This window comes from Pristis pectinata, chromosome 4, assembly GCF_009764475.1.
Source record: "Pristis pectinata isolate sPriPec2 chromosome 4, sPriPec2.1.pri, whole genome shotgun sequence".
Lineage (NCBI taxonomy): Eukaryota > Metazoa > Chordata > Chondrichthyes > Rhinopristiformes > Pristidae > Pristis > Pristis pectinata.
The window spans coordinates 60,494,727-60,517,250 of NC_067408.1; the positions used below are offsets into that span (position 1 = coordinate 60,494,727).

A 22,524-nucleotide genomic window follows, 5' to 3' on the forward strand; every position below is an offset into this window, starting at 1 on the left:
TGCCCCACTCCAGGATTGAACCTGGGTCTCTGGTGCCACAAGATAGAGGCTCTGCTAACTACACCACTGTGCCACCATATCATCTTACTTGTCCATCATCTTGTTTCTCTCTTATTGCACTACAGGCACAGAGTTATACGGCATGGAAACAGGCCCTTTGGCCCAACTTTTCCATGTCGACCAAGGTGCCAACCTGAGCTGGTCCTATTTGTCTGCATTTGGTCCATATCCCTCTAAACTTTTCCTATCCATTGTAATTGTACCCACCTCTACCACTTCCTCTGGCAGCTCGTTCCACTCACAAACCACCCTCTCTGTGGAAACACACTGGTATTGTCACACTGATTCAGTGCAATGTTCACAAGTAGTTTCACACTGATTTACTTGTCTGCCTGCTTGGCAAGGATGACAGAGCCTTATCTCTGGGTCCTATCAGCTGGCAGATCCCACCAAAAGGGGTGCCATACAAAGTTTGAGCCCTCCTCTGAGCACCCTGAATCTGGAGAGGATTTGTGGGTGAGTAGCACCTTTGCGAGGACACCCCAGTCTGAAGGTCCCCAGGGAGGAGGGCAAGGGAACTGTGGAACAGTGAGACAATTCAGAGTACAGACGGAGGTGGAGGAAGGGGAATTCCATGAAGTGCACTGGAGGGAACAGCTAATGCTGGATTCTGAACCACCGACATTCATCAGTTGCACTGGTTATTGGTTGGTTAAAGGCCCTGGTAAAAAGAATAATTTATTTAACAGACATAAACATCAACAGAACAAGCTGCTGGAGGAACTCAGTGGGTCAGGCAGCATCTGATAAGGAAGAGATATGGTCGACATTTCAGGTCAAGACGCTGCATCAACATCAAGTCTGCTGTTTCATGACTTGTGGTCACAGGACTGTCTAAGACTTACCTCTGATGCCGACAACGGGGCTTCCAGTGGATTAAACCTCATGTTGATGGTTTCCCCTCTTGAGTTAATTAAAATACTGATCAGCAGGTAGGCCTGACCCTCTTCCTTTTCATCCAGATTTTCAATCTTTCCTTAAGGTAGATTGGCCACATAAAATTGCTTCGAGTTCAGCCCTCCATCCAACAATCTGTCAGGTACATGAAGCCAATGGCCAGACCTGTCACCTCCTCATTCCCTCGTTTAAATGGACTCGCGGTGAAACTCCAAGTGAAGCAACCCCTGAACAACTGGCCAAGTGTAACCTGATCCAGAACTGACCGACCCTGGGATCTGATGACAGGGGATGTGCTAAAATCAGAGCTCAGTGACTCTGAGCTTCCGTTCAGCTGAGTTATAAACCTGATCTGTCAGCAGCCAGAGGATTTGTTTTGTTTTATGTTGAGAAGTGGTTCCCTCCATCAGACCAGCAAGGCCGAGTGCTTGGCACTGGGTCACGCTCCCGTTTCAGCTGGAGATGGTCTACCTGGTTTTGGATCATAAGAACATAAGAAATAGGAGCAGGCGTAGGCTATCTGGCCCGTCGAGCCTGCTCCACCATTCAATATAATCATGGCTGATCTGTCCGTGCACTCAGATCCACCTACCTGCCTTTTCCCCATAACCCTTAATTCCCCTAATATGCAAAAATCTAACTGTGCCTTAAATATATTTAATGAGGTCGCCTCTAATACTTCCCTGGGCAGAGAATTCCACAGATTCACTACTCTCTGGGGAAAAGCAGTTCTTCCTCATCTCCATCCTAAGTCTATTCCCCTGAATCTTGAGGCTATGTCCCCTAGTTCTAGTCTCACCTACCAGTGGAAACAACCTTCCTGCCTCTATTTTATCTATCCCTTTCATAATTTTATATGTTTCTCTAAGAACCCCCCTCATTCTTCTGAATTCCAGTGAGTATAGTCCCAGGTGACTCAATCTCTCCTCATAGGCTAACCCTCTCATCTCTGGAATCAACCTGGTGAACCTCCTCTGCACTGCCTCCAAAGCCAGTATATCTTTCCTCAAGTAAGGAGACCAGAACTGCACGCAGTACTCCAGGTGCGGCCTCACCAGTACCCTGTACAGTTGCAGCATAACCTCCCTGCTCTTAAACTCAATCCCTCTAGCAATGAAGGCCAACATTCCATTTGCCTTCTTGATAACCTGTTGCACCTACAAACCAACCTTTTGCGATTCATACACAAGCACTCCCAAGACCCTCTGCACAACAGCATGCTGTAATCTTTCACCATTTCAATATTGGTATTGGTTTATTATTGTCGCTTGTACCAAGGTACAGTGAAAGACTTATCTTGCATACCGTTTGTACAGATCAATTCATTACACAGTTCATTGAGGTAGTACAGGGTAAAAACAATAACAGAATACAGAGTAAAGTGTCACAGCTACAGGGAGGTGCATTGCAGGTAGACAATAAGGTGCAAGGTCACAACAAGGTAGATTGTGAGGTCAAAAGTCCATCTCATCGTATAAGGTTGATGCCATTCAATAGTCTTATCACAGTGGGATAGAAGCTGTCCTTGAGCCTGCTGCTATGTGCCCTCAGGCTCCTGTATCTTCTGGGAGAGGGAAGAGAGAATGACCCGGGTGGGTGGGGTCTTTGATTATGCTGGCTGCTTCACCAAGGCAGCGAGAGGTATCTGACCTTCTATTTTTCCTTTCAAAGTGGATGACTTCGCATTTACCAACATTGTACTCCATCTGTCAGACCCTTGCCCACTCAGATTCAGGTGGGTTAGTGCAGGAGGAAAGAGAAGTGAAGCCCAAAACATCCAACACTCAGGTGGACCAGCCAACATCATCACTCTGTGACGTACTACTGGCAAGCTTTGCTGTAAAGTAGTTCCCATTTCTATCTCAGGCACATCTTAGAAGTCAATCGTGGGTGTGCTTGGTCCTCCTTGAGTGTGTATAAAATCATGAGGGGCACAGATAGGGTGAATATGCACAGTCTTTTTCCCAGGGTTGGGGAATCAAGAAATAGAGGGCATAGGTTTAAGGTGAGAGGGGAGACATTTAATAGGAACTTGAGGGGCAACTTTTTTTTACCCATAGGGTGGTCCGTATATGGAATCGGCAGCCAGGGGAAGTGGTTGAGGCACATACATTAATAACATTTAAAAGACACTTGGACAGGGACATGGATAAGAAAGGTTTAGAGGGATATGGCCCAAATGCAAGCAAATGGGACTAGCTTAGATGGGCATCTTGGTTGGCATGGACCAGTTGTGCCAAAGGGCCTGTTTCCATGCTGTTTGACTCTATGAGTACATAAGCCATCAATAGTGCAAGAAATCCAGGCGTACTTATTAAGCAAAAAAAAAACAAACTGCTGGTGGAACTCGATGGATTAGGCAGCATCCGTGGAGGGAAATGGACAGTCGACATTTCAAGTCAAAACCCCGCACCAGGACCGACATCAAACCCTGCACCATCCTGATGCTGCTCGACCTGCTGGGTTCCTCCAGTAGATTGTTTGTTGCTGTACGACTCTGTGACTCTTTTGCTTCATGTCTACATCAAAGTGTGACAGCTGCAGCTTCGAGTTGGTGTGTTAGCTGCACCTCTTAAATGTGCCAACTGATGGATGCTGATAGCAGAGGCGAACTACATAGAACCAGCCATCACACTGGCTGGGAGACAGATGGTGCAGCAGTGGAAGGGGTTGAGTGGGGTGAGCTGCAGATCCACACTCTGCCTTCTGCATTTCCAAGTCGGGATGAGGCATGACTTGGAGGGGAACCTGCAGGTGGTGGTGCTGCCCTGTGCGCGCTGCCTTGTCCATGGTGGTAGAGGTGGTGGGGTTGGAGTGGTCCAGGAGAGAGGCTTCAGTGAATCTTATAGATGGTACACATTGCACCACTGTGCCGTAAAGTACAAGCTCCTGATGCGGGGTCTTGACCCAAAACGTCGACAATTCCTCTCCCCCCCACAGATGCCCTCGACCTACTGGGTTTCTCCAGCAGATTGTCTGTTGTACAAGCTTCTGTTACCCCAAGAAGTGCCTGGAGATATTTTACCACAAGTTAGAGATAAACAGAATGATGTTATTTTGTGGTTCCATTCAAACCAATTACTACCACGCCCCTCTGGAACAGAACCTCAGTCCCCACCTCCATCCCACAGGTTCTGTGCTCTCAGTGAAACCTCCAACCTCACACCCGCACCCCCCATAATAGCCAGAACAACTACAGCAGCCAGACAGTCCATGTCCTGCACACATTCATGCCTCCATCACCTGCAGACACAGCTTCTTTCATCCCCAGTTGTACAGGTCGACCCCTACTCCCTGCCAAGCGGTCCCAGATCCACAACAGGATCTGTCCCTGTCCATCCTCAGTGTACCCTCCCCACATCCCGTGTACCCTTCCCCATCAGTGTACCCTTCCCCCGTCCCAAGTACCCTCCCCCCCAATCCTGTGTACCCTTCCCCCTCAGTGTACCCTTCCCCATCAGTGTACCCTCCCCCCATCCCGTGTACCCTTCCCCCGTCCCATGTACCCTCCCCCCCATCCTGTGTACCCTTCCCCATCAGTGTACCCTCCCCCCATCCCGTGTACCCTTCCCCATCAGTGTACCCTTCCCCATCAGTGTACCCTCCCCCCATCCCGTGTACCCTTCCCCCGTCCCATGTACCCTTCCCCCCCGTCCTGTGTACCCTTCCCCATCAGTATACCCTCCCCCCCATCCCGTGTACCCTTCCCCATCAGTGTACTCTTCCCCGTCCTGTGTAACCTCCTCCCATCTGTGTATCCCCCCACCCATCCTGTGTCCCCTTCCCCTGCCCTGTGTTATTTAACCCTGATTTACTGGTTTTGGGCATTTTGTGATTTAATTCTTTTAAATATAATTCTATAAAAATTATGTTTAATGGTGTGTTTAACTTTAATCATGTTTGAATGTTTGAGAATGTCAGAAATGTACTGGGTTTGGCTGGCTGCTGAGGGTGGCTGAGGGTTTTCTGCTGGCCAGCCCCACACTGTGTGACCCACATTGATCAGCCCAGAGCTCACACTGCGTAACAGTGGGATCCAATCCGTGGAGCCTGTGAGCCGGCTGCTCACTCTCCCAGGAGATTCCCTGCTCCCAACAACAGTTAAATCTCAAGCAATTAGTAGGCAAGTGAACAGTTAGAAGGCTGCATACTAAAACAAGCGGTAGTGGGAATCGCATTAAATATCACCGTTAATGATTCCCCAGAGGATTTAAAACTGATGGAATATTTCAGAAATGTAGTCATGAGGGCAAGCAGCAAACATGGTGGATAATTTCTTCAGAGAAAATTTCAAAAGACAGCAGCATAACGTTTGCATAAGAGACTGCAGATGCAGGAAATCTGGAGCAACACACAATGCTGGAGGAACTCAGTGATCAGGCATTTTGTGTGTTGCTGCAGCTTAATGTTTATTGTGATGTGAGGGGTGCTAACCCCCACACTGGAGATAATTCCCCTGCTCGATTCACAACAATTCAACAATTCTCTGTATACAACCACCTTAATTGAACCACATACTTCAGCAACATGTCTGTTCATGTTAGTCTCAGAGCTATCACTATGTCCATTGTGTGACTTAACACCTGGATTCATGCCCACTGTTTCCACTCTGAACTTGCACAGACACTATCACACAGACCACCTGTGACTCTCCAGATCCAACATTTTTGGACAATGTCACGTCTCAGTGATCCAAAGCAAAATAAAACACAAGACTTCTTTTGAACATGGGATTGACTGTTCCCAGAAAAAGTAATTCCCAGGTTCTGTTTTTACATCTGAGAGATTGCAAAGAAACCAGTCAGTCGGGGAAAGTTAGGCAGTTTCAGGCAGAGGGAGCCTGAGAGGCAAGGATTGGAGAGCCAGACAGAGAGAGGAGGAAACGCAGGCATACAGATGATGGAGAGTCATTCAGCAGGCAGGAGGAGTTGGGTTTAGTTCGCTTTAGGCACTCCACTCAAAAACAATCGGGTGGTAATGATATTCCTGGCACCAATCCAGAAGCAGCAGTCTCAGTGTCCCCAGACACACATCCTTCCAAACTTTCACCTGTCCCAGAATCTACACCACAGAGAGAGCAGAGGAAGGCTGAGAGAGCAGCTGGGAAATGGAAGAGGCTGAGGTAACCTAGGGCAGGGGAGAGAGGGGGGAGGGAGAGAGGGGGGTAAGTGTTGGGGGAATGAAAGGGGAAGAGTGGGGGAGAAAGAGAGATGGGAAAAGCGAGAAACAGAAAATACACATCAGAGCATTTGCAATGAACAGAGTGTTTTATATTTTATCTTTCTAGATACATTAAAGCTGGAAAAAATAATCTAAATACTCTGTCCCTCTTACCTCCACTCCCTACTCTTCTCTTCCCGAGCTGCCTCACACCCACCTTCCCCGAGCTGCCTCAATCTCTTCGAGTTCCCTCACACAGTAAGGGTGGATGAGTGGAAGCCCTAGATGTCTATTTTCTGTCATTGTTATTTTCCACTTATTTCCCTTTACAGACCATCCCCAGTAACAAATGGGTTCCATTGTTACATAAGCCGATTACGACCATAAGTCAGAAAATACCAAAACAAAAATCACTTGGTATGGTAACCATGCCTCCACTGTATTGTAACGAATGGCATCAAAAGCACATGGGATTGATAATAAAGAACAATTACTTAAAGTGGAGAAGGAGAGGAGACTAGTTCTGCCGTTGGTAGGAACTGATGTATGTACATCGGACTTTTGAATTTACGAGCATTAAGGGAGCTGGTCTGTATATACTGATGTCCATAAGTCAGACATTCATAACCTGGGGACGGCCTGTAGCCCATCCTCTTTCACATTCCTATCAACTTCCCTCTCAGCTTCACACCAGCGGCCAATTAACCCACCAATCCGCACGCCATGTGGGATGCAGCTCTACAAAACTCTGGTTAGCACTGTGTCCAGTTCTGGTCGCCTCATTGTAGGAAGGATGTGGAAGCGTTGGAGAGGGTACAGAGGAGATTTACCAGGATGCTGCCTGGTTTGGAGAGTATGCATTATGAGGAGAGACTAAGGGAGCTAGGGCTTTACTCATTGGAGAGGAGGAGGATGAGAGGAGACATGATAGAGGTATACAAAATATTAAGAAGAATAGATAGAGTGGACAGCCAGCGCCTCTTTCCCAGGGCACCAATGCTCAATAGAAGAGGACATGGCTTTAAAGTAATGGGTGGGAAGTTCAAGGGAGATATCAGAGCAAGATATTTTACCCAGAGAGTGACTGGGGCATGGAATGCGCTGCCTGCGGTGGTGGTGGAGGCAGATACATTGGTCAAATTCAAGAGATTGCTAGATAAGCATATGGAGGAATTTAAAATAGAGGGATATGTGGGAGGAAGGGGTTAGATAGTCTGAGGCAAGGTTTAAAGGTCGGCACAACATTGTGGGCCAAAGGGCCTGTATTGTGCTGTACTGTTCTATGGTTCTATGGAAACCAGAGCGCCCGGGGAAAACCCACCCGGACACAGAGAGAACGTGCAAACTCCACACAGACAGTGCCCGAGGTCGGGGATCAAACCTGGGTCTCTGGGGCAGCGTCCCTAGCTGTGCTGCCCAGAGGTGTGGGGTTCAGCTGGACACCAAGGCACGGTGGCCCCCACAAACCGGCAGCCTCCCTTCACTCACCAGACGCTCCATCTCCTGCTCGCGCAGCCTCTCATCCTTCTGCCGCTGGTGGTAATCCATCAGGTCCTCCTCGTTGTCCCCGAGGGAGCTAATACTGTTGGCGCGCTGTCGGAAGGCGGGTGAGGCAGAGCGGTGGGCCAGCGGCCTCCCGCCGTCGCGGCCATGGAAGTGCAGCGGGCTGCCGGGAACGCTCCGAGCCCAGGCAGTGGGCTCCGACCCCGGGAGGGGGCACCCGTTCTGGAGGCCGCTCCGGCCGAGGGGGCTGTCCCGTCCGGGCGGGGTCAGGGCCAGGGCCAGGGCCATCCTGTGGCTGTTCCTCGGGCTGTTCCCTTCAGCCTCAGGGCACGGGTGGGGCCAGGGCCGGAGCTGGCGGAATCCCTGGACAGGCAGCGGGAAGTACCTGGGGCTGGGCTCTGGGAGGCCCTCGGGGTGGTCAGCGGATGGGATGGAGGTGAAGGGGACCAGCTGGGTCTCGCCCGCTCGGTGCAGCTTGGGCAGCGAGCGGCTGTGGACCCCCATCTGCCGCAGGCAACCCCCGGCCCCCACCCTGGCTCGGGGAGCCGCCCCGGAGACTCCGTCGCTGAGGGACACCCTCTCCTGCCCCGTGTACCAGTATTCGGCGGGGGCGGGTGCCAGGGGCAGCCTGCGGGGCATTCTGGGGCTGGAGGGCATGCTAGCCGACTCTTTCCCCCAGCCTGACCCTGGGCGGGGCGGTCCTGAGCTCAAACACGCCCTTTCTGGCCACCTGCCGTCGTCCCAGCTAGCCAGTCGGGGGCGGCTCTCTGCCAGGGGGTTCCCGTAGGAGAGCCCCTGGCTCCTGGGTGGCCCCCACTGCTCCAGCCTCCTCCCCCAAGGGCCATCGGAGGGGGGGCTCCGTGGGGGGGTCAGCAGGACGGGCGAGCCGGCGAGGAAGGGCTGCTGAGAGCTGGCACCGGGCTGCCTGCCGATTGGCAGCTGAGGGGAGGGGCTGCGAGGGGAGGCTAGCCAGGAGCTGGGGGAGGGCTGTCCGTCGGCAGGAGGGGGACCCTGCCCCTCGGGTCCCAGGCCATGTCGGGCAGTCTTTGTGGGCCTGGTCGCCGTGAGAAGGGCCTCGATGTCTGGGAGGCTGTGGCTGCTCGGTGCTCGCGGGGCTGGGACGTGTGCCAAGGTCCGGCTGTTAGGGAGACCTGCCAGAGAGAGCGAGAGGTCAGGGGTGGTTCCCTTATGCCCAGAAATCACCCGCCCACCCACCCCACGAAGAGCTCTACCTCATTAGGAGTTTGAGGAGATTCGGTACGTCACCAAGCACTCTTACAAATTTCTATAGATGTATGGTGGAGAGCATTCTGACCAGTTGCATCACAGCCTGGTATGGAGCCTCCAATGCACAGGATCGCAAGAGGCTGCAGAGGATTATAGACTCAGCCAGCTCCATCACGGGTACAACCCTCCCCACCATCAATGACAGCTTCAGGAGGCGGTGCCTCAAGAAGGCAGCATCCATCACTAAGGACCCTCACCATCCAGGACATGTCCTCTTCTCGTTACTACCATCAGTGAGAAGGTACAGGAGCCTGAAGACCCACACTCAACGATATAGAAACTGCTTCACCCCCTCTGGCATCAGATTTCTGAACAGGCCATGAACACTACCTCGTTATTCCTTTTTTTTTTGCACTATTTTATTTGTAACTTATAGTAATTTTGTCTTTGTACTGTACTGCTGCCGCAAAACATATTTCAAGTCATCTAAGTGGGTGATAATAAATCTGATTCTAAGTGTCTTGCGGCTTGTCAAGTGAGTGGGAAACTCATCACCTTCCCCCCCAATGCGCCAACGGAGCCTGGGGTGGCAGAGCTCTCCCTTTGGGAGAACATTCCCACCATGAGAGACTTCCCATGGGAGAGGGTTCCCATCGATGAAGCATTCCCATTGGGAGAACATTTTTGTTGGGAGAGGGCTCCCACTGGTGGAGTGTTCCCACTGGAAGAGGGTTCCATCAGGCCAGGGTTCCCACTGTCCTCCCTGGGAAAATTACCACTGGAGAGCGTTCCCATGGGGAGAGTGCTCCCATCAGGAGAGCATTCCCACCGGGAGAGGGTTCCCAGCAGGCTTCCCACGGTACCTCAGACCATTCACTCCAGGAATAAGAACAGCATTCACAGCCCCTCATACACTGATAACCACACAGGGAGATATTGTTCAGCCCATTGGATCCACAATAGCTCCCAAGGGATCCATCCCATGAGGCCCATTCCTTACTGTCCTGTACTCCTACAACTCATTCTCCTCGCATTCCCATCAACTGCCCCCAGATTTTACCCCTCACCTACACATTAGGGACAATTTACAGTACTAATTAACCCACTGACCTACATGTCTTTGGGATGTGGGAGGAAACCGGAGCAGCTGGGGGAAACCCATATGGTCACAGGGAGAACATGCAACCTCCACACAGACAGCACCCAGGGTCTGGATTGAACCTGGGTGACTGACGCTGTGAGGCAGTGGCTCTACTAGCTGCACCACTGTGCTGCCCAATAAAACATCACTTGAACTCTGGACTTTCAGATTATATGTCTGATACTGGACCAACATTGTTCATTGTTCTCCACTAATTAAATTTGCTGTGCACCTTCCCCCATTGCTGGGTCCTCCTGTATTTCTGCAGTGCCACAAGTCCAAAGGTTTGTTCACCACTAAGCTGGTTCTAAACATTGGATGAGTTGCTGTGGGGCATTTGCAACATGGGTATGCTCAAAGCCCACCACAGCTGGGGAGGAGAGGGAGTGTTCCAGCGAGGGAGGCTTCAGAAACACCACTCTGCTCACGATCAGGATCACAAGGCACCAACCACGAGAGTCGGCCTCTGGAATACCTCCTAAGATGCAGGAGGAGGAGAGAGGAAGCAAAGGAGGGTCCAGCTGGACTACTGCAGAGTCAGGACAAGAGGAGATTGTGACCACTAATGGGATAAGCAGGCTGTTTGATCTCCGCCAGTCACCACCGGCTCACCCCCACCGTCCTGAGTCCTCACTTACCTGGGACATTACCAGGTGCGGAGATGGTCTCGCTGTCAGGCTTCATGTCCTTTATCCGCTTCGCTTCCACGGGATGGTTGAAGCGAAAGTAGTTGGACTGGCCCAAGCACAGAATGCAGCCTGTGGGTAAAGTCATCGCAAGAAGAAAACTTATCAGTTGTCACTTCTAGGAGACGGACTTCTGATTGGTCCCCGATAAACCCAGGGATTAATTCCCACCAATCACAAGCCTGAAGGTGGCCGCACACATCGATAAGGTGGTAAAGAAGGCATACGGTATGCTTTCCTTTATTAGTCGAGGCACTGAGTTCAAGAGTTATGAAGTTATATTGTAGCTTTATAAAACTGGTTAGGCCGCATCTGGAGCATAGCACTCAATTCTGTTTGCTCCATTGTAGGATGAGGAGGCTTTGGAGAGGATGCAGAAGAGTTTTACCAGGACGCTGACTGGATTGGAGGGCATGTGCTATAAGGAGAGGCTGGACAAACTAGGGTTGTTTTCTCTGAAGAGGTGGAGGCTGAGGGGTGACCTGATAGAAATTATGAGAGGCATAGACAGACAGCCGGTATCTTTTGCCCAGGGTCGAAATGTCTAGTACTAGAAGCATGCGTTTAAGGTGAGAGGAGATAAGTTCAAAGGAGTTGTTCAGAGCAAGTTTTTTGTTAAACACATTGAGCAGTGGGTGTCTGGAGGAGTGATGGTGGAGGCACCTACGATAGAGACACTTAAGGGGCTTTTAGATAGGCACATGAATATGCAAGAAATGGAGGGATATGGACCATGTGCAGGCAAAAGGGATTAGTGCAATTAGGCATCATCATCTTAATTAGTTCAGCACAACATTGTGGGCTGAAGGGCCTGTTCCTGCACAGTAACTTAAGGCTGCCCCTCAGGCCATGTGGGGAAGTGCTGAGGGGATGGGAAAGAGATCTCCACCAGCACAGTCTGGCTCACTCTGTATATTGAGGAGAGGGGAGCTGGTTGCAGGGAATGCCTCATCCAATTCCAGTGAGAGGAGGGGAAGAGTAGTGCATATGATGGTGGTGCAGTCAGTAAATTACTGGACTAGCAATCCAGAGACAAAAGTTCAAATCCCACCATCGCAGCTGTGAAAATTCAAATTCCATTAATGAAATAATTTGAAATTGTTTTAAAAATACAGTTATTTGTAATAATGACCACGAAACTGCTGGACTGTGATAAAATCCCATCTGGGTCACTAATAGTCTTCAGGGAAGGAAACTCCCATCCTCCCCTGTATGTGACTCCAGTCACACCAGTGAGGTTGGTTCTTAACTCCCCTCTGCAGTGGCACAGTGGACTTCTCAGTGGTACTAGAGCAGAGTGCTGCACCCCCTTCTCAAGGCCAATTAACCATGGGTAGTAGACATCTGTCATACCCAGATCCCAAAAAATTAATAAACAAAACAGAATTCTCCAGGGTGTAGGAGGTGGGCAAACCTAAACCCCAAATCTGAACCCCAGAGGCGACCAAGACAGTACAATCATCAGATGCTGTACACCCGTTACCTTTACCATGAGTGTCTCTCACACACACACTCTCCCATACATACTCGCACATACACGTGTGCAGATACTCATACTCACTTCAATACATACGCATACACACACTCGCATGCAAGCGTGGCGCACATACTCATGCTTGTGTGCATGCACACACTTGCACTTATACACACTTGCACATACAACACTGTATAGAATCTCGCACACACATGCACACGCTCATAAATACACACACTTGCACACACACATACTCTTGCACACAATACACACTCATTGGAACACTCATTTCTCACACACTTGCACAAGGAATAAACACCTTGTAATACAAAGAAACACTAGAACTTGCACATGGGTAGAACAGTATCAGAGATAATGGTTAATACGAGGTCATTCACTGGAATCTATTAAAGATACGTCAAAGTATTTTCAGAATATCAGGGCTAGGGATGGTGGGGGGCAGGCAGGTCAGGAGGTCTAAGTACAGAGGTCACAGAAGGCTATTGGCTAATGGAACACTGGCCTGGTTTGTCGCAAGGCTGGAGCAGCAGCAGTGGGGGGTGAGTCACCGTCGGGGACTGGGGCCACAGTACAGTGCTCCATTTACAGCAGCAGTGGGAGGTGTATCACTGTTAGGGACCGGGGCCACAGTACAGTGCTCCATTTACATCAGCAGTGGGAGGTGTATCACTGTTAGGGACTGGGGCCACAGTACAGTGCTCCATTTACATCAGCAGTGGGAGGTGTATCACTGTTAGGGACTGGGGCCACAGTAAAGTGCTCCATTTACAGCAGCAGTGGGAGGTGTATCACTGTTAGGGACTGGGCCCACAGTACAGTGCTCCATTTACATCAACAGTGGGAGATGTGTCTCCGTCAGGGACCAGGGCCATAGTACAGTGCTCCGTTTACAGTTCACACAGTGGAAACGCGTTGCGCCTGCATCCCTGGGGAAGGAGCACGTGGTATCCATGGGTACGATGGGGGATTTCCAGGACCGGTGGGTGCCTCAGGGGCTCAAGTGCATTCTGGATGGAGACGATTGTGTTATAATTTGAAACTGTAAATAGCGTGAATCGTGGAATACTGTAGCATAGTAATAATGTGATGACGTAATCATTGAATAAACCTCCTTTGGAAAAGGAAAAAAAGAAAAAAATAGCAGTGGAAACCCAGAATCTCCTACACAAGAGGCCAGATGCCGAGGGCGAACGGGAATCTTCAAGGCCAATTATCACAGATCTTTAAAAGGCAAAAATCAGGGGAATTGGACCTGGCAGGATGAAGAAGTGACGGGGGAATAGGGGTGTGATGACAGAGTGAGTGATGGGGGAATGGGGGTGTGACAGGGGAAGCAGGGAGAAACAGGGTGAAGGAGGGAGAGATGGGGGAGTGACAGAGCAGATGGGGGAGTGACGGGGTAAGGAAAGAGTTACAGGGTAGTAACAGGAGGAAACAGGAGGACAAGAGGGGAGAGGGGGATGAGGGAGTGATGGGGAAGGACGGAGTGATGGGGATGGGGAAGGACGGGGGAACGGGGAGTGACAGGGGTGTGTTAGAGAAGGAAGGAGGGAAGGATGGAGGGAATACGGGACGAGGGAGTGACGGCGAAAGGAGAGTGTAACGGTGGAAGAAGGGAGTGACGGGGATAAGGGATAGATTGGCTGCGAGCTGAAAGACTGGCAGAGTAAGTCGAGGACTGAACACCCCTGAGCAGCCATCTCCTGCGTGAGGGCTGAGTTCCTGTACACCAGGTCACAGGGGCTGAGCAACTGCTCGATGAACTGTGTAACAGGCTCAAGGTCCTGCACCATCTCATCGGGCTCCTGACGAACAGGCTCTTGCTCATCCAGCAGTCCAGACCTCACCTTCTTGCCACACCTCACCCACCTGTTACATCGACAATACAACTCCGGGCTTTGCAAACCAAGTCACAGCAAAGAACACATCGGCAGTGGCTGGGATGATGCAGAAAAGAAATCCTCCTCATTCCCCCCTCCAGCACCCAGGGGAGTCTGACACAGGCCATCAGGCTCCATTTGTACCATCTCCTTCTGGGAATTAACACCAGCAAATTGAGAAGTATGGAGACCCGGTAGTCAGGGAAGGCTTGGTGAAGGAGGTGGGAAGGGTAGGCACTTCAGCCCCTCGAACACAGTCTTGCTATTGGTATTGGTTTATTATTGTCACATATACCAAGATACAGTGACGATACAGTGACCATCCAGGCAGATCATTCCATACATAAGTACATCGAGGGAGTAAAAAAAGCAGGATGCAGAATATAGTGTTACTGTTACAGAGGAAGTGCAGTGCAGGTAGAAAAAGTGCAAGGGCCACGATGAGGTAGCTTGGGAGATCAAGAGTTCATCTTTGTCGTATAAGAGGTCTGTTCAAGGGTCTGGTAACAGCGGGATAGAAGCTGTCCTTGAGCCTGGTGGTAGATGTTCTCAGGCTTTCAGAGCTAGTCAAAGAAATAAAGCATAAAGTGTTGGAAACACTCAGCAGGTCAGGCAGCGTGTATGGGAATCAGGACCAGTATCATCCGGGAAAGTCTGTGATGAAAAGATTTGTCAGCTGTTTCCCTTTAAATAAAGAACAATATCATTGCATGAGGAAAGGTCTCTGACCTGAAACGTTAACTCTGCTTCTCCTTCCACAGATACTGCACACCTGCTGAGTGTTTGAAGCATTGTCTGGTTTTATTTCACATTTCCAGCATCTGCAACTTTTTTTTTGATTTTTAAATCCTACCAGACAGATCCCTGCCTACTGAATACTAAACAACAGTGATTATAGGAACCCATATATCAGCTCTCCTAAAACAAATGTGCCGGCGAAAAATGTTGCCTGATCAAGCCTCGCCCACAGAACCCTTCTGAGAAAGGTTTATTATTCACCCACCCTGTCCCAGACATCTGGAAAGCATTCCATCTTCTCCAGACACACCAGATGTTTACTCCTGCTCTCTCTGCCAGATTCCCCTTTAAACTTCAATTTCCTTTCTCGAGTTGAAAGCACAGCTTTTTAAAAATCTATAGAAGGGGCAGAACAAAAATATCCGGGAGAATTCCTCGGATACTTAATTGTCCACATTTCCCAAACAGGCATGGAATCAGAAAAGAGGGCAGGACATGGGGGAATGGAGGAACCCCAGCCATAACCATATTTGGTCAGAGATAGAGAAAAACATGATGCTGGCGTCAGTCCTGGAACAATTCCCTGCCTCTGTCACAGCTTTTCTCCTCTGTCTCAGAAGCACTGCTGCCAAATAATGGCACGCACTACTCTTGTGCAAGCTAGCCAGAGTCTTGTGGAATGCAGGAGGTATATGTGAATTCTGAATCATCGTGAGTTGCTGCAGAATTTGCACTGCCCCATCCTGGCACTCATGAAACAGCAGATTGCTGGCAAAGTTGGCATCATTTGCCAATCCCTCATTCACCCTCAGCAGAGTTTGGAGTCACAAGCACTGGGTAAGGATGGCAGATTTCCTTTGCTGAAGGACATGAGTGAACCAGATGTGCTTCCAGCGGTTTCACAGTCACCATTACTGATAACAACCTTTTTCCTCCAGATTTACTTGATTGGTCGAACTGAAATTCCTCAGTTGCTGTGATGGGATTGAAACTCAAGCCTCTGGATCTGTCAGCCTCTGGACATCAGTGCACTGACACTGAGCACCCACCCCACCAATGAACATTGCTGCACTTATACATCAGGTACTGCTGGACCGTACTCGATGCCAAGAATTTGCTGTATGGTCTGCCAACCGTGCAAATTAAACTGTGTGGACTTATTCTTGGACAGGTCGAATTGGAGATATTTAAAAAGTCACCAATTTTAAACTTCTCACTCTCTCTTCAACCACTCCTTCTTTCCCAGTATTCACCTCTCACTGACCCATGCAAATAATTCATCCCAATTCCTTGGCAGTTATTTTTACTTCTCAACACTTAATGTCTTTTCTTTTGTTTATCCTGTATTTGGCTGTGGTCCAAGATGCCTTGTTGGGCTGTCCTTGCCTTGGTCAGCTCACACCCCCACCAAGGAATAGCACACAAAGACTGCAGGAAAAAAAACACTCGACTCATAGAATTGGCCCTTCAGCCCACTTGTCTGTACCACCCAGAGCTAGTCCCAGTTGCACATGTCTGAGCTCTTTCCTTCAACACCTTTCCTCTCTATGTACCTGTCCAAATGTCTTTTAAACATTGTAATTGTACCTAACTCTACCACTTCCTCAGGCAGCTCGTTCCCTATACCCACCAGCATGTCCCCTTTAAATCTTTCCCCTTTCGCCTTAAACCTCTGGTTTTAGACTCCCCTAACCTGGAATAAAAACTGTGACCATCTACCCTATCTATGTCCCTCATGATTTTATAAACCTCTACAAGGTCACCCCTCAGCCTCCTTTGCTCCAGGGAAAACAGTCCCAGCCTATCCAGTCTCTCCTTAGAACTCAAGCCTTCCAGTCCTGGTAACGTTTTCATGAATCTTCTCTGCACCCTTTCCAATTCAGGCACTAGTCCAGACATTTATGCAGATATAGGCCAGATGCTTTTTCAAAGCCTGTTGTTCTGAGCAGAGACCACTGTTGGCCAAACCCAACAGGGTAACATCCACCTGAACGTTGAGCCAGGAGAACTAGGAGTCTTCCCGGCCCTTCACCCCACTTATGTTGCATCTCACACTCAAACCCCATGCCTTTGTTTGATCATTTATTACGATACTACTTCTGGAACCTTGATGCCATGTTTCTCCTTCTCCCTCCCCAATCCCATTATCAAAGTGACTACCCTTGGAAAATACTTCACTCACTCTCAAATATTTTGGGAAGTCCCAAGATTGTGAAATGCAGCATGTATAAAAGTTGAGCATAACACAAGATGGCTCATTTAAGGTTGTTTACATGCAGTTAATACAAACTCTCCTCCAGAGCATGTTGCAATGGATATGTTTGGGTTGCATAGAACAGTACAGCACAGGCCCTTCGGCCCACAATGTCTATGCTGAACACAACGCCAAATTAAACTAAACCGCTTTGGCCTGCACTTGATCCATATCTCACCATTTCCTGCATATTCATGTGCCTATCTAAAAACTTCTCAAACACCTCTATTGTATCTGCTTCCACCACCACCCCTGGCAGCCCATTCCAGGCACCCACCACTCAAGAAAATTTGCCCCACACATCTCCTTTAAACTTTCCCCCTCTCACTTAAATAATGTCCACTAGTATTTGACATTTCTACCTTGAAAAAAAACATTCTGACTGTGTACCCTGTCTTTGCCTCTCTTAAGTTTTATAAACTTCTAACAGGTCTCCCCTCAGCCTCTGACATTCCAGAGAAAACAACCCAAGTTTGTCCAAATCTCTCCTTATAGCCCATACCCACTAATGCATCCAGCATCCTGCTAAATCTCTTTTGCACCCTTTCCAAAGCCTCTACATCCTTGCTGTAATGGGGCAACCAGAATTGCACACAATGCTTCAAGTGCGGCCTAACCAAAGTTTGATACAAGATATCTTTATTAGTCACATGTACATCAAAACACACAGTGAAATACATCTTTTGCATAGTGTTCTGGGGGCAGCCCGCAAGTGTTGCCACACTTCCGGCGCCAAAATAGCATGCCCACAACTTCCTAACCCGTACGTCTTTGGAATGTGGGAGGAAACTGGAGCACCCGGAGGAAACCCACACAGACACGGGGAGAACGTATAAACTCCTTACAGACAGTGGCCAGAATTGAACCCAGGACACTGGCGCTGTAACAGCATTATGCTAACCACTAGCTACAATATGACTTCTGACTCATACTCAATGCCCTGACCAATGAAGGTAAGCATGCCATACGCCTTCTTTACCACCCTATCTACTTGCATGGCTGCTTTCAGTGAGCTATAGACTTGGACCCCAAGATCCCTTTGTACATGCTATGTTTCTCCCATCCCATTATTAAAGTGACTACACTTGGGAAATATTTTATTCACTGTCGAATACTCTGGGAAGTCTGGAAAGATTGTGAAATGCAGCATATATATGGAAACAGATAAATGTTGAGCACAGCACAAGATGGCTCATTCAGGGCTGTTTACATGCAATAAATACAAACTCTTCTCCAGAGCACATTGCAATGGATATGTTTGGATTATCATGAACAAATGCCCCAAAGTGGGAAGGTTTCCCCTCTCAATCCAGAGGTTAACTCTTGAGGAATTTAAGTAACCCGGGGCAAGGCAGCCACTATGTGAAAGAGGGGCCCAACACATTCCAGCCCTGACTGCACCCCCACGCTGATGCTGGGTTTCAGAACCAAGGTCAAAAGCCAGTTTGTTTTGGAGCAGAGTTGGAATTTCACCAGGATGTGAAGAAATTGCAGAGTTACAGCAAAGCTCTCTGAGTAAATGTCAGCCACAAGACACTGATGAGGGTCAGAGATAAACATCAGACCTTGGGAACAGAGGTCCAAGCAATTTCTAAGTTTTAACTAAAGCAGGTTCTAACTGTGTTAATTTTAGATGCACTAAAATCAGGCCCTGACCATGTATGAATAACAGAGGAATGTTGAATGTGATTCTGGAATGGATTCATTCCCCTGGACACACTGTTCACTCTTACAAAAGAACAAGCAAGAGAAGTATGGTGAAACGTTACACAAATAGAGTTAATTCAAGAGCCAGCCAAACATACTTTCTCATCCATTTGAACCACGCTATAAAAACTGAAAATGACCCTTCAGTCAATCTTCTACTTTTTGTAGTGAGATTCAATAAACCCTGTTGACTTGCAACTAACTCACCCCAAGGCATATCTGAGATATCATAATGTTGCTTCATAGATAAATATTAGCCAGGCCAGTGGGGAAACTCCCCCCTGCTCTCTGTAGAGACACTGCCAGAGGATATCTGACACCATACAGGGTCTTAGTTTAACACCTTGCCAGCCCTCCCTCGGAATTCATCTGGACTGTATTTTCCTGTCTGTATCTGGAGTGGGATTTGAACCACAGCAGGAAGAGCACAGGTCAAAACTCTCTAGTCTGGCATCCTTGGGACATGACTGGTGCCAGACCACAGAAAATCCAGAAATTGCCCCAATCATCTTCTTATGAGCAGGAGAACTGTTCTTTTTAAGTACGGACACACTGTGGGTCACGTAAGGGTTCCAGGAACAGTCCGCAACCCAAGTCAGAAACACTGTTGGCTGAGATCGCTGCTGACCGAGATTGCAATAGTTGCACTGATAGGTTGATTAGCTACAGAATAGTGCAGATCTTAGTTAATTTTAGATCTTAGTTAGAATTAGTTAATTAACTGGTTTTTGAACCAACCAGTACAACCCCAATCACTACAGTTGTGCAACACTGTGACCACCTTGCACTAAAATGGATTTTGTGTTTTCTTTTGTTCTAATTGTGGCCTTTCTTGTAAAAATGGTGTATAATTTATGTTTTTCTTGTGAATGCTGCTTATATGCTACGTGCCTGTGATGCTGCTGCAAGTAAGTATTTCATTGCACCTATGCATACATGTACTTATGCATATGGCAATAAACTCAACTTTGACTTTGATTACCACAGATTAAAAACATTGTGGACCTCGGGAACTGGCGGACCAGAGAGTTTCAACCTGTACTACAAAACAAGTCCTGGTCACCTTTATCCCTTTAATTGCATTTTCACCTCGAATCAAAAACACTGCAGGGCAGCACCAATGCCTAAAACAAGAGCTACCCCAGACATGTGTTCAATAGAAAGGTTTGAAGTTGGAACCACCAGGGTCAAACCCACCAGGGTAACATTCACCTGAATATGGATGCAGGAGAACTAGTATTGTTCATCCTTCTCCACCTACCCCACCCCACAGTCACTTGTCATAGTGTCATTTATCACAATACTATTTCTGCGATCTTGCTGCTGGGTTTCTCATTCTCTTCCCACTCCCCATTACCAGAGAAATACCTTTTGGAAAATACATCACTTGTAGTGAATAAAAATTTTTAAAAACTTAAGATGCTGGAAATCTGAAATAAAACCAGAAAATGCTGGAAACACTCAGCAGGTCTGACAGCACTGGTGGAGTAAGGAACAGCTTCTTTCAGCCTGTTTCTTTCTCCACAAATGCTGCCTAACTGCTGAGTGTTTCCAGCATTTTCTGCTTCCATTTTACTCACTGTAAAAGTTCTATGGGTTGGGTTTACAACTGGAAACTGCCAATAGCATGATTATGTACACCAGGGAACAGCTGCACACGGCTTACAGGGCAGCTTGCCTTGGGCACACTGAAATGCACACAACCCCAAACTTGCTGACTTCAGACACACGAACATAAATTCGGGCACCTCTCAAGTTTGAAAATAACTGCTTGGAACTCAGGAAGTTTTATTATCTGCCCAATGCTCCAAATAATCCATCCATGGTGTCAGCCTTGTGTGGTGGATAATATTTTGAGACAATTGCCAAGCGTGTCGTGATTAATTTCCACTGGTACACCTCATGGTTACTCAGAAGAGCGCTCAAGTGATCTAAGAGGGTTGTGTAGAGTTTCATGGAGCAGGCAGCTAGATGACAACTGAAGACTTTGTCAAAAGGTATCTTATCTCCAGGGAGGAGAGAGGAGGGTGTCACAGTGCTGGCATTTATTACCCATCCTTAATCACCCCTTGAGAAGGTGGGGAAGGGGGTTCTTTCTTGAACCATTGCAGTTCTTCAGGTGTAGGTGCTCCAACAGTCAACAGTGCTGTTGGGGGGAGAGTTCCAGGGTGTGGAACCGGTGAAGATGAGGAACAGGCAATATATTTCCAAGTTAGGATGATGTGCGACTTGGAGGGGAATTGGTGCTCCCATCCATTGACTGCCCTTATTCTTCTTGGTGTGACAGTCACTGGTTTGGGAGGTACTGTTGGAATAACCTAGACAAATAACTGCAGTGCATTTTGTAAGTGGTGAAATTAATGAATGTTCACGACGTTGGGGGCACTTTGTTCTGGATGCTGTTGAGTGACCTGACTATTGTGGGAGCTGCTCTCATCTGACCTTACAATGGAAGGAAGGTCATTGATGAAGCCACTGAAGATGGTTGGGCCCAAGACACAGCCCTGAGAAACTCCTGCAGAGATGTCTTGGGGCTGGAATGATTGACTTCAAACAACCACAACCACCTTCCTTAGTGCAAAGTTTTACAAGGGCTTCTTGAAGCTGAAAGCAGTCACTCTAACCCTACCTCAGCAAAGGAACAGGACAGACCCTCTTGCACTACCATTGACTTGTCTCTGATTGTGGTTTTTTTTTGCACTAACATTTTTTTCTCTTCACTATCTTGTATAATTTACATATAATTTGCGTTTTGTGTGTTGTCTGAACCTATGCACCTGTGATGCTGGTGCAAGCAAGTTTTTCCACTGTACCCGTACCTCACTGTACTTGTGCACATGACAATAAACTGGACTTGACTTGACTCTCACCTCACCCTTGGAAGCCTGCACTTTGGTCCAGGTTTGGACCAAGGCTGTGATAAGTTGTCCTGGCAAAGCCAAAACTGGGATGTGTGAGCAGGTACTGGGGATATAGCACGGCCTGACAGTGTTGTCAATGACACTTTCCACCATGACTTAACATAAAATGATTAAGCTGAACTCGCTGGATTGGATTAGCCCTGCTTTTTGTGAACAGGACATAGCTGGACAGCTTTCCACTTGTTAGGTAGAAGCTGCACTTGTAACTGTACTGCAACAGCTTAGCAAGACGAAGCCAGTCCTGGAGCACAGGTCTTCAGTACTGCTGGGATGTTGTCTGGTCTTGTTGCCTTGGCTGCATCCAGTGCTCTCAGACATTTCTTAATGAATTGAACCGGCCAGAGACCAGCTTGTATGACTGTGGGGATCTTGGGAGGAACTAGAGATGGATTATCCACTTGGCACTCCTGACTGATGCTTCAGCCTCATCTCTGGCACTCACTTACTTACTAATTAAGACACAGGAGCCACTTGGCCCATCAGGAACATGCTAGCTTCCAAAGGAACATCCCCATCAGTCCCATTACCCTCTCCTTTATTCCCTTATTACTGCTATTTATTCACTTTTTACATGCCCAATAACTCACCTTTTTAATTCTTTTCCCACTTAGCCACACCAGGGTCAATTTACTGCGGCAAATTAACCTACGGCTTTGGGACGTGGAAGGAAACCAGAGCACCTGGGGGAAACCCATATGGTCAAAGGGAGAACGTGTTAACTCCACACAGACAGCACCTGAGATCAGGATTGAACCCTGGTCTCTGCGAGGCAGCAGCTCACCGCAAAACCTTGATCCAGCCTCACAGCACCAGGGACCTCCAACTCCATCCTCTGATGGCCTGACTATGTTCTTG

General features: G+C 48.4%; 1 protein-coding gene across 5 annotated transcripts in view; it reads right to left on the reverse strand.

Annotated features, from left to right (window-relative positions):
* Positions 1-22,524, reverse strand: part of phldb2b (pleckstrin homology-like domain, family B, member 2b) — a 185,953-nt gene that overhangs the window by 99,189 nt on the left and 64,240 nt on the right. For all 5 annotated transcript variants that reach the window (XM_052013321.1, XM_052013323.1, XM_052013324.1 and 2 more), the window contains 2 exons: positions 10,627-10,746; positions 7,606-8,771 (listed from right to left, as the gene is read on the reverse strand). In XM_052013321.1, coding sequence (XP_051869281.1) covers positions 7,606-8,771; positions 10,627-10,746 — 1,286 coding nt within the window. The remainder of the gene's footprint in view (positions 1-7,605; positions 8,772-10,626; positions 10,747-22,524) is intronic.